The 18,772-nt window shown below is 39.4% G+C and overlaps 1 protein-coding gene across 1 annotated transcript in view; it reads right to left on the bottom strand.

Annotated features, from left to right (window-relative positions):
• Positions 1-13,818: 13,818 nt before the first annotated feature.
• ATP2C1 (ATPase secretory pathway Ca2+ transporting 1) overlaps positions 13,819-18,772 on the bottom strand; it is a 160,424-nt gene continuing 155,470 nt past the window's right edge. The window contains exons 24-27 of the mRNA XM_052641019.1: positions 18,585-18,732; positions 17,550-17,645; positions 16,206-16,347; positions 13,819-14,718 (exon numbers count right to left, since the gene is read on the bottom strand). Coding sequence (XP_052496979.1) covers positions 14,588-14,718; positions 16,206-16,347; positions 17,550-17,645; positions 18,585-18,732 — 517 coding nt within the window. The 3' untranslated portion in view covers positions 13,819-14,587. The remainder of the gene's footprint in view (positions 14,719-16,205; positions 16,348-17,549; positions 17,646-18,584; positions 18,733-18,772) is intronic.

An 18,772-nucleotide genomic window follows, 5' to 3' on the forward strand; every position in this document is an offset into this window, starting at 1 on the left:
CTGGATTCTTAGTGCAGTGTTAGTGGAGTACTCAGTATTTATCTCATAATGTCTTTCATTGGTGCATTTCAGTCAGGGCAGCTAGAAATGATTCTGTACTTGTACCAATTTAAAATGAAATACTCTTCCTTCTGGAGAGATGTCTATTAAAAAGATGGCTCTCCACTTGCAGCAACAGCTTTCTGAGCCATACAGGATACACTGCTTTAGCATTTCTTTCCAGGTCTGAATAATAGTATAATTCAAGCCCATCCAGCTATAATAATTCTAAGATGCATTTTAAATTTCAAAGGCATGTACTGCCCCTAGGCAGTGTACCAGTCTATTAAAATGGGTGAAAGAAATGAAGAGGTAAAACATGGAGAATTGTTCTAGCTAGTTTCACTGGATTTAGTGTTCAGGGAGAGAAATTCCGCATGTTACATATGCACATTCAGGCACTTTTTTTTTTTTTTTGGCCTCACAGTGTGGCTTGTGGGATCTCAATTCCCCAACCAGGGACTGAACGCAGGCACCACCAGTGAAAGTGCCAAGTCCTAACCACTGGACCATCAGGGAATTCCCCCACATGCAATCACTTTTATTCCTAACTAGTATAGGTAGCATTTTAGGTATTTGGTTAATATAGCTTAAGTTTTTATTAAAATAGCTAAATTGTACATATTTTAAGAAATTTTCCCATTATCACTTTAGGAGATACTTGGAGATTTCTGTGTACAATATAACCCACTATCATCAGGATCAAGGAATACCTAGGAATGTTTTTGCCAAAAACAAAATTAAACAATAAAAATGTATCTGCTGGATTTTTGATAATTTGTAAGACTGAATCATTTGTCTTTGTGAAAACATTATAAGCATCACATGATCTAGCATACAGGATTGGGAAGACTTTTCAGGCATGTTGATATGTATAATTAGGGCTTTTTGGAGGATTAACTAAAGTGCTTGTTCTTCTTGAAAAACTGCTGTGTGTGTATCCAGCCGTCACCCCCTTCCCCATCTTCCTGTGTCTGGCTTACGTGTGTTCCTTGTAATGACGGAATAAATCAAAGGATGTGGACAGGAAAAACAAGTCTACTCTGCAGTGTCTCAATGCATGCTGTCATGGATGCAGAGTAATGAGCTCTATTTCACAATAGGTAGATTAATCTTATTAAAAGTGTTCTGCTATGGAAACCTTTGAGTAAATACATATTAATACTACTCTAAAAAATGGAGTTAATAAACATACCAATGAGAACAGCTAAAATCAGCTGAAACTGCCGTAACAACACAGCATTTTTGTGTTCATTAAAAAGAAAAAACCTTATTTTCAGATTTCCTATTCAGCTGTCATTCAATATTTCTATAGGATGGGGTATAGTTGAAAATGAGGGAACTGGGGGTTCTGTTGCAGACTGTTGCTGTTTTTTAGTCCCTAAGTCGTGTCCAACTCTTTTGCAACCCCCAGGACTGTAATCCACCAGGCTCCTCTGTCCATGGGATTTCCCAGGCAAGAATACTGGAGTGGGTTGCCATTTCCTTCTCCAGGGGATGTTCTCAGGGATTGAATCTGTGTCTCCAGCATTAGCAGGTGGATTCTTTACCACTGAGGCACCAGGGTCCACCTTGGTGGATATGTTAAGTTAAACGTAGCTTTTAGGTGCTTAAGTAGAGAGAAGCCTAAATTAAAGTCTTTGAGTGTTGAGATCATGAAGTGTTTTCCTCCTCCTCTGCTTACAAATATCTCCAATAAGTATACTGTACTATTGTAATCCTTTGAAAAAGAAGGAGGAGCTAGACATCAAATTGCCAACATTTGCTGGATTGTAGAAAAAGCAAGGACATTTCAGAAAAATCTGTCTGTTTCATTGACTACACTAAAGCCTTTATGTAGATCGTGACAAACTGGAATGCTCTTAAAGAGATGGAAATACAGATCATCTTACCTCTCTCCTGAGAAACCTATGTGCAGGTCAAGAAGCAAGTTAGAACCCCCTATGGAACAACCGATTGGTTCCAGATCGAGAAAGGAGTACAACAGTGCTGTCTCCTGTCACCCTGTTTGTTTAACCTATATGCTGAACACATCATGAGAAATGCCGGGCTGGATGAGTTACAAACTGGAATCAAGATAGGAGGGAGAAACATCAACAACCTCAGATATGCAGATGATACACTTTAATGGGAAAGCAAAGAGGAACGAAAGAGCATCCTGATGAGAGTGAAGGAAGAGAATGAAAAGAGCTGGCTTAAGACTAAATATTAAAAAACTAAGGTCATGGCATCTGGCCCTATTACTGCATGGCAAAAAGGGGAAAAGGTAGAAGCAGTGACAGATTTCCTTTTCTTGGGCTTCAGAATCACTGTGGATGGTGACTGCAGCCATGAAATCAGAAGATGATTGCTTCTTGGCAAGAAAGCGATGACAAACCTAGACAGCATGTTGAAAAGCAGACACGTTAGTCTGCCAACAAAGGTCCAAACAGTCAAGGCTATGGTCTTCCCAGTGGTCACGTATGGTTGTGACACCTGGATCATAAAGAAAGCAGAACGCCAAAGAACTGTGATGCCTTCAAACTGTGGTGCTGGAGAAGACTCCCAAGAGTCCCTTGGACAGCAAGATCAAACCAGTCAATATTAAGAGAGATAAAGACTGAATATTCACTGGAAGGACTGATGCTGAAGCTCCAGTATTTTGGTCATCTGATGTGAACAGAAAACTCACTGGAAAAGTTCCTGATGATGGGAAAGATGGCTGAATGGCATCACGGACCCAACAGGCATGAGTTTGGGCAAGCTCTCGGAGATGGTGAAAGACAGGGACGCCTGGCATGCTGCAGTCCATGGGGTCGGAAAGTGTCGGACATGACTGGGTGACTGAACAACAACAACTATTATAATCCGAGAACTGTCTGTAACAGTTAAGATTCTAGGAAGGATGCCATTAAGAAAGCAAGCTTCTGACAGTCCCTTGTCTAGCCCCCCAAAACTGAGGAAAACAATAGGCAAAAATGGTGGGCAGGGGGCCTTTGGCCCTGAAACCTGGGAATGGTGACATTCACAAATCCAAGTTCCCAATCAAAGCACTATAGCTCTGTTAAGCTCCCAGATTTATGCAAGTTTTTTTTAAACACACTGACCCTATTATGATCATCATAAATCATTTTGCAAAGCTATTTTGGTAAGTCGAACAGCCAAGAACTAAGAAATCCTGTCATAACTTTACTGTAGAAATATATTGTGCAAATATGTTGGTTTAGAATGTTCTTTCTCTGTAAGACTGGACTGATAGTATATTTTGGATAATATACTTCAGCCTGCTCAAACAATGATGCCTGTTTTTCTGTTTGTGTTAGGAGGAAACAACTGACAAGAAGGAAGTCCATCCAAGGGGGTGAGAAGGACAAGTAAACAGAGGAGCAGGTGAGTGGGGTGTGTGTAGGGCAGGGGGAGGAGGCCCTGTGTGTATTAAAAAGCATAACTCAGATGGGACAACAGATCAGAACACCCCAGCCCATTGTAAGAGGGAGCCTTGGTGATGAGGTGGACCAGTAACAGCTGCCATGTCCTTCCTGTTGATGATGTTCTGAGAACAGACTGAGTCCCTGACTTTTCCCACAGACAGGAGCCTTGGTGGAGACCCAGGAGTCACTGACAGGAAATCTGGTATCAGCTGCATCCATATCAGACAGAATACCTTGTTGAGAAACTGGAGGATAGAGAAGATTGATGCCTCCTCCTTTCTGGTCCACTGAACACACTGCAGAGGCCTTATTCTGCTCTTTGTGAACAGCTACATCAGAGACAATCTTCTATGAAAGACCAACACAAATGCAGTGGAAACAATATGGAAGTGAATGTGAGTACCTGTGTGCCAGTAAAATTTTTGGGCCATGGTCTGTCATCCCCTAGATTAAATTAACAGCCCTATGTGGGTGAGTGAGGAGGACATTAAACAGTATCTCTTAATTTTTAGCACCTCTAATTCATGGGCTATCTACCTAGATCTACTCCATGAGAAAGATGCTTATAAATTCCAATGCAGTCATATTATGCAACTCTATGGATGAATATGATAAAGGACCATGAAGACACACTCATTTATAATAACTCCCTAAAATCCATCAATCCGGGGCGGCAGCCGAGAGGAGCAACCCCACATCCAAGGTCACGAGAGGTGGCAGTGAGGAGATATCCCTTGTCCAAGGTAAGGAGCAGCGGATGCACTTTGCTGGAGCAGCTGTGAAGAGATACACCACGTCCAGGGTAAGAGAAACCGAACTAAGACAGTAGGTGTTGCTAGAGGGCATCAGAGGGCAGACACACTGAAACCATACTCACAGAAAACTAGTCAATCTCATCACACAGACCACAGCCTTAGCTAACTCAATGAAACTAAGCCATGCCATGTGGGGCCACCCAAGACAGGCTGGTCATGGTGGAGAGGTCTGACAGAATGTGGTCCACTGAAGAAGGGAATGGCAAACCAGTATTCTTGCCTTGAGAACGCCATGAATAGTATGAAAAGGCAAAATGATAGGATACTGAAAGAGGAACTTCCCAGGTCAGTAGGTGCCCAATATGCTACTAGAGATCAGTGGAGAAATAACTCCAGAAAGAATGAAGGGACAGAGCCAAAGCAAAAACAATACCCGGTTGTGGATGTGACTGGTGATAGAAGCAAGGTCCGATGCTGTAAAGAGCAATATTGCGTAGGAACCTGGAATGTCAGGTCCATGAATCAAGGCAAATTGGAAGTGGTGAAACAGGAGATGGCAAGAGTGAACGCTGACATTCTAGGAATCAGCAAACTAAAATGGACTGGAATGGGTGAATTTAACTCAGATGACCATTATATCTACTACTGCGGGCAGGAATCCCTTAGAAGAAACGGTGTAGCCATCATGTCAACAAAAGAGTCCGAAATGCAGTACTTGGATGCAAACTCAAAAACAACAGAATGATCTCTGTTCATTTCCAAGGCAAACCATTCAGTATCACGGTAATCCAAATCTATGCCCCAACCAGTAACGGTGAAGAAGCTGAAGTTGAATGGTTCTATGAAGACCTACAAGACCTTTTAGAACTAACACCCAATAAAGATGTCCTTTTCATTATAGGGGACTGGAATGCAAAAGTCAGAAGTCAAGAAACACCTGGAGTAACAGGCAAATTTGGCCTTGAAATACAGAATGAAGCTGGGCAAAGGCTAATAGAGCGTTGCCAAGAGAATGCACTGGTCATAGCAAACACCCTCTTACAACAACACCAGAGAAGACTCTACACATGGACATCACCAGATGGTTGACACCGAAATCAGATTGATTATATTCTTTGCAGCTAATAAAGATGGAGAAGCTCTATACAGTCAGCAAAAACAAGACCAGGAGCTGACTGCAGCTCAGATCATGAATTCCTTATTGCCAAATTCACACTGAAATTGAAGAAAGTAGGGAAAACCACTAGACCATTCAGATACGACCTAAATCAAATCCCTTATGATTATACAGTGGAAATGAGAAAAAGATTTAAGGGACTAGATCTGATAAGACTGCCTGATGAACTATGGACAGAGGTTCATGACATTGTACAGGAGACAGGGATCAAGACCATCCCCATGGAAAAAAAGGCAAAAAAGCAAAATGGCTATCTGGGGAGGCCTTACAAATAGCTGTGAAAAGGAGAAAAGCAAAAAGCAAAGGAGAAAAGAAAAGATATAAGCATCTGAATGCAGAGTTCCAGAGAATAGCCAGGAGACATAAGGAAGCGTTCCTCAGCGATCAATACAAAGAAATAGAGGAAAACAACAGATTGGGAAAGACTAAAGATCTCTTCAAGAAAATCAGAGATACCAAGGGAACATTTCATGCAAAAATAGGCTCGATAAAGGACAGAAATGGTCTGGACCTAAAAGAAGCAGAAGATACTAAGAAGAGGTGGCAAGAATACACAGAAGAGCTGTACATAAAAGAGCTTCACGACCCAGATAATCATGATGGTGTGATCACTCACCTAGAGCCAGACATCCTGGAATGTGAAGTCAAGTGGACCTTAGAAAGCATCACTACGAACAAAGCTAGTGGAGGTGATGGAATTCCAGTTGAGCTATTTCAAACCCTGAAAGATGATGCTGTGAAAGTGCTGGACTAAGTATGCCAGGAAATTTGGAAAACTCAGCAGTGACCACAGGACTGGAAAAGGTCAGTTTTCATGCCAATGCCAAAGAAAGGCAATGCCAAAGAATGCTCAAACTACCGCACAATTGCACTCATCTCACACACTAGTAAAGTAATGCTCAAAATTCTCAAAGCCAGGCTTCAGCAGTACGTGAACCATGCACTTCCAGATGTTCAAGCTAGTTTTAAAAAAGGCAGAAGAACCAGAGGTCAAATTGCCAACATCCGCTGGATTATGGAAAAAGCAAGAGAGTTCCAGAAAAACATCTATTTCTGCTTTATTGACTATGCCAAAGCCTTTGACTGTGTGGATCACAATAAACTGTGGAAAATTCTGAAAGAGATAGGAATACCAGACCACCTGACCTGCCTCTTGAGCAACCTATATGCAGGTCAGGAAGCAACAGTTAGAACTGGACATGGAACAACAGACTGGTTCCAAATAGGAAAAGGAGTACGTCAAGGCTGTATACTGTCACTCTGCTTATTTAACTTCCATGCAGAGTACATCATGAGAAACGCCGGGCTGGAAAAAGCACAAGCTGGAATCAAGATTGCCAGGAGAAATATCAATAACCTCAGATACGCAGATGACACCACCCTTATGGCAGAAAGTGAAGAGGAACTAAAAAGCCTCTTGATGAAACTGAAAGTGGAGAGTGAAAAAGTTGGCTTAAAGCTCAACATTCAGAAAACGAAGATCATGGCATCCGGTCCCATCACTTCATGGGAAAGATGGGGAAACAGTGAAAACAATGTCAGACTTTATTTTTTTGGGCTCCCAAATCACTGCAGATGGTGATTGCAGCCATGAAATTAAACGATGCTTACTTCTAGGACAGTTACAACCAACCTAGATAGTATATTCAAAAGCAGAGAGATTACTTTGCCAACAAAGGTCCATCTAGTCAGAGCTATGGTTTTTCCAGTAGTCATGTATGGATGTGAGAGTTGGACTGTGAAGAAGGCTGAGCGCCGAAGAATTGATTCTTTTGAACTGTGGTGTTGGAGAAGACTCTTGAGAGTTTCTTAGACTACAAGGAGTTCCAACCAGTCCATTCTAAAGGAGATCAGTCCTGGGTGTTCTTTGGAAGGAACGATGCTAAAGCTGAAACTCCAGTACTTTCGCCACCTCATACGAAGAGGTGACTGTGGAAAGGACTCTGATGCTGGCAGGGATTGGGGGCAGAAGGGGATGACACAGGATGAGATGGCTGGATGGCATCACTGACTCAGTGGACGTGAGTTTGAGTGAACTCCGGGAGTTGCTGATGGTCAGAGAGGCCTAGCGTGCTGCAATCATGGGGTCACGAAGAGTTGGACATGACTGAGTGGCAGAACTAAACTGAAAATCCATTAGCAATGCTTCAACATGAAATCTGTTGTGTCCTTTTTACCAAGCATACGTTTTTCTGCCCTTTGGTTGGGGTCTGCTATGTATTGCTCAAAGATAATATTTTGTGAGACTCACATAACCAGTTGTTTCATATTGGCTTTTAAGGTGCAGACTTGATGAAAAAGAGCAAATGGTCAAGGCATTATGGTATTTTATAACCACAGATGACACCAAATTGTCACTTCTGTGTAACAGGGAAGGCCTCAATAGAAAACTACTTTAGTATAGCTGAGTGAATTGGTATTTAAAAAAAAGAAAAAACCTGTATCAAAGAGCATATATTTTTTTTTAATTCAAAGGCTGGAAATACTCAGAAAACAAAAATAGATCTTTAGGGTCATGTAGAACAGTGTGCCCAATTTCCCACACTGTGTGCTCTTAATACTGTGAGATATAATTTCTACCCTCATCTAAGTAGTAAGAATGCAATTACTGCTGAAGTAATAATGGTGATGGGGCAACTGGGACTGATGTATAAAGGCAGTTCAGCCAGGCCAGCAGCCATGGGGCCACTGTAGACGTATAGGCCTTTGCCAGGATATCTGCCAATTTGGCTAGACTCAAACACAAAGGGAACAGAACGGCAGAACCAGGTACATCCTGTGATCCGCACAGGAAACACTGCCTACCTGAAGCAGTGCAGACACGAGCAGGCCCCACACTCTCAGGTACATGGAGTGCTGGCAGGTCTACATCAGAGAGGAATTTATAAGGATCAAAACTAAAGCCTCAAAATGTTTTTCCTACCCAAACTTCCACCACCTAAATTTACTCTGAATGAAAAGAGAAGATTATAGCAAATTTCTCTCTGCATTTATCACTTAAGTGACTTGTACTTAAAATTGTAATGCTTTCTAAAAAATAAAATCCCACAGTTGTATATGCAAACTTATGGCTGCATTTATTTTAACCAGTATTTACCCCTCACACACACATACATACACATACCATTAGAGTCATCTAAAAAGGCCATCCTGTTTGGCTCTTCAACTGGGCTTTGAAGAACAGGTAAAATCTCTGATTCTCAAATTAAAACAGAGCAAAAAGGATTTCAAGTTGAAGAACTACTGTCCAAAAAGACCAGTAAGTGAATTGTGTTGAAACACTGAGATATGAGGTTAGAGATCCAAAGAACTATGTGTAAAATGCAAACAAAAACAAAAATCAGCACTGTTTTCTACTCTTACCATAACTCTTAATAACTAAAGAAATTACTTTCAAAAAGTATCTTACTCTCTCAAAGCTGAGGTTACATTCATTTATTGCTTACTTTTTTATAATGTGTTTTTAATTGGAGAATAACTGCTTTACAATGTTGTATGTTTCTTCTGTACAACAATGTGAATCAGTCGTATGTATACATATACCCCTCTGCTTGAGCCACCCTCTCAACTCCCCACCATCCCTCACAGAGCACCAAGCTTAGCTTCCTGCGCTTTATCGCAGGCACTCACCAGCAGTCTGTTTTACACGTGGTAGTGTATATATGTCACTGTTACTTGCTCACTTCATCCTAGCCCTCCTTCCCCCACTGTGTCCACAAGTCCATTCTCTATGGACGTATTTATCACTCCATACACTTATTTTCTATTCCTGCCTTGCAAATAGGTTCATCACTACATTTTTCTAGATTCCTATCGCTTTATTTCAGTTCAGTTGTAAAGTCGTGCCCGACTCTTTGTGACCCCATGGACTGCAGCATGCCAGGCTCCCTGTCTATCACCAACTCTCAGAGTTTGCTCAAATTCATATCCATCAAGTCAGTGATGCCATCCAGCCTCTGTTGTCCCCTTCCCTGCCTTCAATCTTTCCCAGCATAAGGGTCTTTTCACATGAGTCAGTTCTTCACATCAGGTGGCCAAAATATTGGGACTTCAGATACAGCATCAGTCCTTCCAATAAATAGTCAAGACTGATTTCCTTAAGTATTGACTGGTTTGATCTCCTTGCAGCCCAAGGGACTCTCAGGAGTCTTCTTCAACACCACAGTTCAAAAGCATCAATTCTCAGCTATCTTTATGGTCCAACTCTCACATCCATACATGACTACTGGAAAAACCATAGCTTTAACTATACGGACCTTTGTCAGCAAAGCAATGTCTCTGCTTTTTAAAATGCTGTCTAGGTTGGTCATAGCTTTTCTTCCAAGGAGCAAGCATCTTTTAATTTAGTGACTGCAGTCACCATCTGCAGTGATTTTGGAGCCCAAGAAAATAAAGTCTGTCACTGTTTCCATTGCATCCCCATTTATTTGCCATAGTGATGGCAACAGATGCCATAGTGAAGTGATAGGAACAGATGCCATGATCTAAGTTTTTTGAATGTTGAGTTTTAAGTCAGCTTTTTCACTCTCTTCTTTCACCTTTATTAAGATGCTCTTTAATTTTTCTTCACCCTCTCCCATAAGGGTGGTGTCATCTGCATATCTGAGGTTATTGATTTTTCTCCCAGCAATCTTGATTCCAGCTTGTGGTTCATCCAGCCCAGCATTTCGCATGATGTACTCTGCATATAAGTTAAATGAGCAGGGTGACAATATACAGCCCTGATATATTCCTTTCCCAATTTTGAACCAGTCCATTGTTCCATGTCTGGTTCTAACTGTTGCTTCTTGAGCTACATACAGATTTCCCTGGAGGCAGGTAAGGTGGTCTGGTATTTCCATCTCTTGAAGAGTTTTCCAGTTTGTTGTGTTCCACAAAGTCAAAGGCGTTAGCATAGTCTTCAATGAAGCAGATGTTTTTCTGAAATTCTCTTGCTTTTTCTATGATCCAACGAATGTTGGCAATTTGATCCCTGATTCCTCTGCCTTTTCTAAATCCAGCTTGAACATCTGGAAATTCTCCGTTCACATACTGTTGAAGCCTAGCTTGAAGAATTTTAAGCATTACTTTGCTGATGTGTGAGATGAGTGCAACTGTGTGGTAGTTTGAACACTCTTTGACTTTTCCTTTCTTTAGGATTGGAATGAAATCATTTTACTTACACATACACATATATATACGTATAAAATCAATGTGTGTAACAAGAAATTATTTTCCTATTACTTATAATTAGTCAGCCATGGTTTAATTCATCCCAGGCTAGAAACCTCATCTAATATGAAAAGAACATCACAGACTTCACACTTCAAATCAACCTGTGTCCCACTAAAAGCTGCTCAGCTCTGGAAATTTTCCCAACACTCTAGTACCCAAGCCGAAAAGCTAGAAGATGTAGTGTCTTCTCGTCCCCCTATCAGGTCATGTCAAATGCTCTTAGAAGGCAGAAATTCCATGTTCTCCTCTCCATACTAATTGCCACATCTCAATTGGTCCCTCTAAGCCTTAAGCGTCTACAGTTCTCTAATCAGTCTGTTTTGTCTTTACCCTCTGAACTCCCCCCTCAGCATGTTACAAGACAAAAACCCCAACTCCGCACTCTTGAAATCTTCCAGCAGGCTGTAACTCAGATTCTTCTCCTTCACCTCCTTCACGAGGCTCCAGCCTGTCTGTCCTGCCCTCCAATTAGGCTAGGCCTTACCGTAGCCCTAAACTCCTGTGATTTTCACCCGTCCCTTCCAGACTCCACCAACACTCTGCAGAGGTTATGCCTTTTGGTTACCACATCCTGCTGTCCTTGACTGGAGTTTCTCAACTTACGGTATGATTAAGATGCCACTAGTTCCAGGTAATTTCCTTGATCACATCTTCCAATGAAGTTATTTCTCTCCTTTTGCTGCTGTAGCTCTTGGGGCAGCACTTAACCACTGTACTTAATGTATTTCACTTTCATCTCCAAGTTAAGACTGAGAACTTCCCAAACAGAAACCTACCAAACTATTTGAAGACTGTTATACCTACATTAATATCAAGGACTGGTTAACCATTATCCATTATTAATAACCACCAACTCTGAAAACCAAACCCCCAAACCCAACAAGAGTTCATAGTCATTGCAAGTACTAACTGAGCTCAAGGGAGCTTAATTATCAGGATAATCTGTCTGTCTACCCATATACCAGTTAGGTTTAACATTTATCCACACCATGTTTTAGTATGCAAATCAGCTACTATTTGGGTTGCAGCTTACTCTAAAAAGGCATTTCAAAGATTTCCAAAAGTCAGTGTCAACAGAAACTTTCAGTAAAATGTGCACTGTATTCATTTTTAATGTATGTGTATTTTCAAAATAAACATGCAAATACCACTATGAACTTTGATCAGACAGCCTGTTAACGTTATATCCTCAGCTAACCTGTTGCATGAACTCTTGAAGGGCACAGATGCCACCACTTTTCTATTCCTAGTACGTCTAAGTACTAAAGAAAAGTTTTCTCAAATGACAGTCAATTCATCCATCTAAGTTCAGGGGAGTCGTATGTAGAAATAAAATGCACACAAATTGCCAAGTGACAGAGGCAGAAAGCAAGGTAAAGTTAACTAAGGTTCTTAGATCTTATATTTATTGTTTGCCACCAAACCAGGTCCTGTCACTGAGAATCTGTTGTGAGTATGGCCAGTGTTCACTTTACTTAGGTGCTACATGAACGAGATCAAAATGTGCAATGACTCAGAAAGACTGTCAGTGTAACAGGTATGCCTTGCTAGGGCAAGAGACACAAAAATGTGCTTTATTCTTGTCAGTGAAGTTACTGCTATTAAAAGAAGTCTGTGTCCTGGGGGGAGGCTGTGTAGTCTGCCTTGTCTCACACTGTTTCATCTCTGGGTCATGCGATGCTAAGCACAAATCTGAGAGAACATGCTAAGTCTCGTTCCTCTGCAGTCAGTGTGACTCCTCTGAGGACTGTCTACCTAGCTGGTGAATTAAAGTTCCTTTTCTTCCCTGACATATAATCACTTTGAGGACAAAAAACTTCATGAGGTAGTCTAACATGGAAAAATCAAGTTAGTATTGTTAGGGGCTACATCTAGCAGGTCTTAGGGCCAAGAAATGGGGAAAAAATAAAAATTTAGATACTAATGCATTTGGGTTATCCATGCTAATTCAGATAATATGCTATATGAAATACACAGAGACAGACTAATTTGTTGTTTTACTGTGGGAAATCTGTTATACAGATGGATATCTGTATTATACATTTCACTTCTTTTTAAATCACAGATTCAATGTCCTATGAGTACTGTGTAATTTCTATATCTTCAACATCCATATGATTTTAACGTTAACAGTCCCAACTGGAAGAACCTTAACTTTTGAAAATAAATCATTCTGGGGGGAGGTTTAAAATCTTATATATCGGAATAGGCACATTTATTTCATATGAACCTAAAATGCAAAGCAAAAGATTGACGTGCACTTAATACGTATTTGAAGTCTTTGTAACAGAGAAGAAAACTTATTACAAAATTTAGATATGAAACATCACCATCACTAAAGAAAAAGTTGATTAGACAATGGCTTCCATGTACATTTGACTATCAAGCCTTAAAGAGTAAAGTAGAGTAAATGCAGACATTTCAGGTCCTTATACTAAATTGTTTCAGTTATATCCCCACAGACTCACAGAACAGGTATCTTTCCTATCGTTAACAAAAGTACTGTGTTGCTAACAATGCAGTTTAATATTCGAGATAAAAACTGGAGAGTATAATTATAAAATACAAAACTCAGTAAACTTTAGGAAGAATTAAACATGTAAGAAGTTGAGACCCGTTTCTGTTTCAGAGAGAAATACTCAACAGAAAATGTATTTCTAATTCTGAATTTCTGGCCCAAATTTGCCACACACTCAAAACAAATTACCTACACCCCATCCAGCTATTACAAAAACTGATGGCATTCTGAGCAAATCTATCTATTTCTTTAGCTTGCCCAATAAAGCAGAAAGAAGACAGAAGATACTGGTGGAAGCAGGAGAGGGACAGACTCTGGGCTGTGCTCCACCTAGGCCCCAAAGCTGCAGGTTCACGGAAACCAAGGTCAGCACAGAATCTCCCACTTATACTCTGGTCCATAAACTGTTTAGTTAAGTTTGAGGCTTTTCAATTCTTGAAGTTTCCCACTCTATACTTTCTAAAAAAGATTCTTTAAAGTACACATAAAAAGACATTGAAAATAATACAATTCAGATATTCAGGTGAGGTACTTGGATTTATATTTAGGAGGTGACTTCGTCAAGATGATACTTGACAAAATATGTATTTACATTAACTCTAAAAAAAGGCATAACAAGTTAATATAAATCTGCTATCAATTTCAGCCCAAACAGTCTTAAATATTTTTAACTCCATGACTAAATGTTAATTACTACCCTACCCTAGCTACCCTACCTAGAAAGCTACTCAACAGCTCTATATTTATTAATTTTGCTAGACCAAAGACTCATACCAAAAATAAAAAAAGGAAGAAAAAAGGCAACCATTTACACTTACTAAGAAAAGCAAACATTTACTTCAAATTGCAGTATAGGCTTTTCAATCACAAAAAGAAAGAAAAGAACAGTGATCTGACAGTGGTCACATCCTGTGCAAAAAACGTGAGATACAAAAATGATAACACAAGGTAGCTGAACTGCTTACACTGCAGGGAAAAGGACATACAGTAGCTGAAATATGGCACTCCTGGGAATTAACTTCCTAAACCAAACAGAATGCCTTTGAAATGATTAAATTTATTTGTGTATTAGTAAGAAAGCCCCACCACCATAAATAGTACAATATTTAAAAATTAAAAAAAAATCATGTCTATCTAGAATAGATAGTGTATTTGAACTGTTAGACCTCTTTTAAGTGCAGAAGGTGGTTCAGGTTTTACCTTTTTTTTTTTTTTAAATTAAGTAACTGCCCATACACTTTATGAAGTTCCATTCAATTGCAAAAGCCAATTTAAATCAAGGAAAATGTTACCAAAGTTGCATAATTTCATTTGGGACTCTCAGCAGGTTAAAGTCTCAAGTCTTTAACACTCATTTTTAGTCAATAAAAAGTTCAAAAGTTCTCAAATCTTCATTTTATCCTCTTGAACTTGCCCTTCTAAACGATCCTCAGACTGCAATTCCTAGTTTGCAAATAAAAGAATGCAATATGCATCATACTTCAAGAAAAGACGACGATGTTGAGCTAGCAGGCTTCTGGATCTTCTCTCTGCTCCTTTCAACCTTCTTGATAATTTCTGCCACTATGCACACTGATGAGGTGAGACCCAGAAGAAACAGTAAATCTGCAAGAAAAAACAGAGTTTTACAATTCTTTGAACTTATAATTTCAGAGGTTAATAGCTTATGTTTTTCTAGCATTTTACCACAGCTTTTAAAATACATTATTTCTCAACCATTCCTTGAGTAGCCACAATTAGCCTCAGTTTAAAAATAAGGAAAGTAAAGCTCAAATGCACCAAATGACTTAGGCAAAGTCACACAGCAAGGACAAGCAGCACCAGAGAACTAGAACCCAGAGAACAAGTCCTCTGACTGCTTTCCCTGAACAATAACCTAAGAATCACAAACTTTAATAGCAACACAACCAAGAGGAGTTTTCTGTTTTTTAAAGGCTGTTCAAGCAGTGGGGAATAACTTGATTGAAATCTGCATGTATTCCACTTGCAAGTTACTGTTAAAAGACCATGTCTTTACAATGGTGTTTCATACTAGCTCATTCTTATTTACTGCTCCAAAAAATTTCACCTGTCTTCTTAAAACTCCATTTTTTTAAAAAGAGGAAAGAATATGAGTATGAAATTAAAATCCTGAAATTAAACTAGTTCGACATTAAGATTAACTTACAGCAAAAATATCCAAATTAACTTTAAAAACCCAAGAGTGAGAACTAGCATTATCATAAAATGCATCCATCCTCACACTTACACAGGAAGATTAACTTTTAAATGTACTATATGATGATACATTTCACCCACAGTGTATGAAAAAATAATGTCTGTTTTCCACATCAGGCTTCCCTGATAGCTCAGTTGGTAAAGAATCCGCCTGCAATGCAGGAGACCCCAGTTCAATTCCTGGGTCAGGAAGATCTGCTGGAGAAGGGATAGGTTACTCACTCCAGTATTCTTGGGCTTCCTTTGTGGCCCTCAGCTGGTTAATAATCCACCCACAATGCGTAAGACCTGGGTTCAATACCTGGGTTGGGAAGATACCCTGGAGAAGGGAAAGGCTACCCACTCCAGCATTCTGGCCTAGAGAATTCCAAGGACATAGTCCATGGGGTCGCAAAGAGTCAGACACAACTGAGTGACTTTCACTTTCACTTTCCACATCAACTTAGTAAAACTCTGTTTTTAGGGCTGTTATTTCATAAAGTAAGACGTGTAAATAGGAAAATGTTAGCTTAACAACCAAAATGGTAATTTTAAAGACGAGCCATCTGGTTTTTAGTGAGCTTAAATCTAGTTTTTTCTTCACACAAAATTAAAAAGTTATCAACTACAATTACTCTGTCTTTCAGAATCACCAAATATGATTTTGATGAGTGATAACCTATAAAAAATTTAACAAGAAAAAAATTACCAGAAAAGTTTAAAACCAGATTTGGGGGGAGTGACTCCCCTAAATGTGATTCCAAATAGAAAACAGCACACATATTTTTCAAAGCAAGCCACTTATTTCACTTTTTCAAAAGTTTTCTTAAATACATTAGAAAATATTTACAAGTCATTTATAATATATAAATTATAAAACATAACATTTCTTTTACCCAGTATACTTAGGCTCTCAGTCTGAAAAACTTTCTGAAGTGGAGGAAAGTAAATAACTAATAACTGTCCCATGATGGATCCAAGAACTGCATAGCAAAACATTTTATTACTGCAGAGTCCAATCTCAAACACAGATTTGGTCTGTTGGCAGAGCAGAGAGTTCAGTTATTACTAGAAACAACTTCTTTACTATTATATTCACCTCTAATTTTTAGTAAGCTGGACTGAATTCTACAATACTAGTATATGAAATTTCTTAATTATATTTTGAAATAATTCACACGGAGTAGGGTGAATTTTAAAGCACCTTTCCTTTATCAAGGACTTTCTTTAAAAGTGATACTAGGTCTTTTCTGGCTGCCCAGTGGTTACGACTCTATGCTCCCAATGCAAGGGTCCTGGGTTTGATCCCTTGTTGGGGAACTAAAAATCCCACAAGCCACACAGCACGCCCCCCCAGAAAAGTGATTCTATTAAAAAATAAAGGCCACAGAAACTCCCTTTAGCATTCCAGAGCATAAAACTTTCTTTGTATATGATTCTTTTCTAAATCATTTCATTAAGGTACATAATCTAAGAAACTTTCTTGAAGATTGGACTTAGTTACATGTATAATGAAAAAGTAAAAATGCCTTTCACAGAACAAAACCCAAATACTATAGCTTCTTTAAAAATTAGTCTAAATTAATGCATTGTACTTGGAAAGTTCAAGCATGGTGAATGGTAATAAATAGTTAAGGATTCCTAAGGTGCTCTAAAACTGAAATGAACAGTCAGGCGGCAAATATAACTAGTTTCCAAGAACAACATGCTCTGAAAAAGTACCATTAGGTTCTAGCCCAGTAATTTCTATCAAAGCACTTCAATCAAAAGAAGACCATCCACCTTAAGATACAGCATGGGAAGAAAAGAAAATTTTAAATGTCCTAAGTTTTGACACACTGATGGAGATACTAAGAAAATGTTAATATGCACAAAACTGCTCCTACGTCTAACAATACTTTGTTCTATAATGAGAAGAAAGTACACCATCTTAATAGTAGCCATGAACTTTGTCCTATGCTCAGATAATGTTAACTTGAACCTATCACGTAGCTACAGACAATAAGAAAATGAAAGGAGGAAAAATCAGGTGATGACATCTGTGAGTTACTTTAATCTTCTGGCCAAGGTTAAGGCTTATCTCCCCAAATCTCCTACCCCTGTTAGAACACATGTCTGTAGGAAGGCTATATCTGGACCTGTAATCAAGGCTACAAAAGCAAGCAAAGCTAAAAACCTTGCCCACTTACAGAGAGTACTCTACCCAATTGAATTAGCCAGCTACAATCACTCAAGCGTACCTGAGATCTGGAACTCAGTGCATTGAACATGTCAAAAAACACAAAGCACGTGAAAGTCATCGTTGTGTCCCGAGGTGTTATCACATTGTCTCGCAGCTGTTGAGAGAAAAAGATTTTCAGTTGGCTGAATTTAATGGACAAATACTACCTGCTTTTAAAGGGCTAATATTTTCTTTCTCTTAAAAAAGCTTTAGTCTAAGATATAAGTCATATAAGTGAAAGTGAAGTCGCTCAGTCGTGTCCGATTCTTTGTGACCCCGTGGACTGAAGCCCACCAGGCTCCTCCGTCCATGGGATTCTCCAGGCAAGAATACTGGAGTGGGTTGCCATTTCCTTCTCCAGGGGATCTTCCCGACCCAGGGATCGAACCCAGGTCTCCTGCATTGCAGGCAGACGCTTTAACCTCTGAGCCACCAGGGAAGCCCATAAGTCATATAAGCAACTTAAATTTCCCATACACCCTTTAAATAAGTCACCTAAAGAATAGCTGTAGTCTGCTGCTAAGTCACTTCAGTCATGTCCGACTCTGTGCAACCCCATAGACGGCAGCCCACCAGGCTCCCCCGTCCCTGGGATTCTCCAGGCAAGAACACTGGAGTGGGTTGCCATTTCCTTCTCCAGTGCATAAAAATGAAAGTGAAGTCGCTCAGTCGTGTCCGACCCTCAGCGACCCCATGGACTGTAGTCTACATAAAGAAAAAAGTCTTCTCCCAAACTGTAAACTGGACATTAAAAACAACTTTCCTTTTTAATGACATTAAAATAGCTATACTAAAGGCTCAGATTTTCTAACTTCTACCCAAATATTCATGTTAATTTTTATTGTATTTGATATTTCTCTGCATATTTAAATAATTCTAAAATATGAATCAGGAATTCTATTAACCCATAAATACTGAAATCAAACTATTTTTAAATGTTTTATTCTATTTTTGAAGGTTATCCTAACTTCCAGCCTTCTGTTTAATATACAAAAATAATGGAATCCTGTCATACAGAATGCATTTAATATAACAGCTTATCCAGTGATTATACCTCCCGCCAGAAGACAAACAAAGTCCCACAAACAATGATTATTGAGGAAACAAGTATTTTAAGTATCAGGTTTCTGGTCAAAATGCTGTCTTTCCAGTTGCGTGGAGGTTTACGAATGACATCTTTATCCACTGGTTCTACTCCAAGGCTTCAAAACAAACAGAAAAGTGAATTAAAGTTTTAAGTAA

Source organism: Budorcas taxicolor, chromosome 1, assembly GCF_023091745.1.
Source record: "Budorcas taxicolor isolate Tak-1 chromosome 1, Takin1.1, whole genome shotgun sequence".
Taxonomy (NCBI): Eukaryota; Metazoa; Chordata; class Mammalia; order Artiodactyla; family Bovidae; genus Budorcas; species Budorcas taxicolor.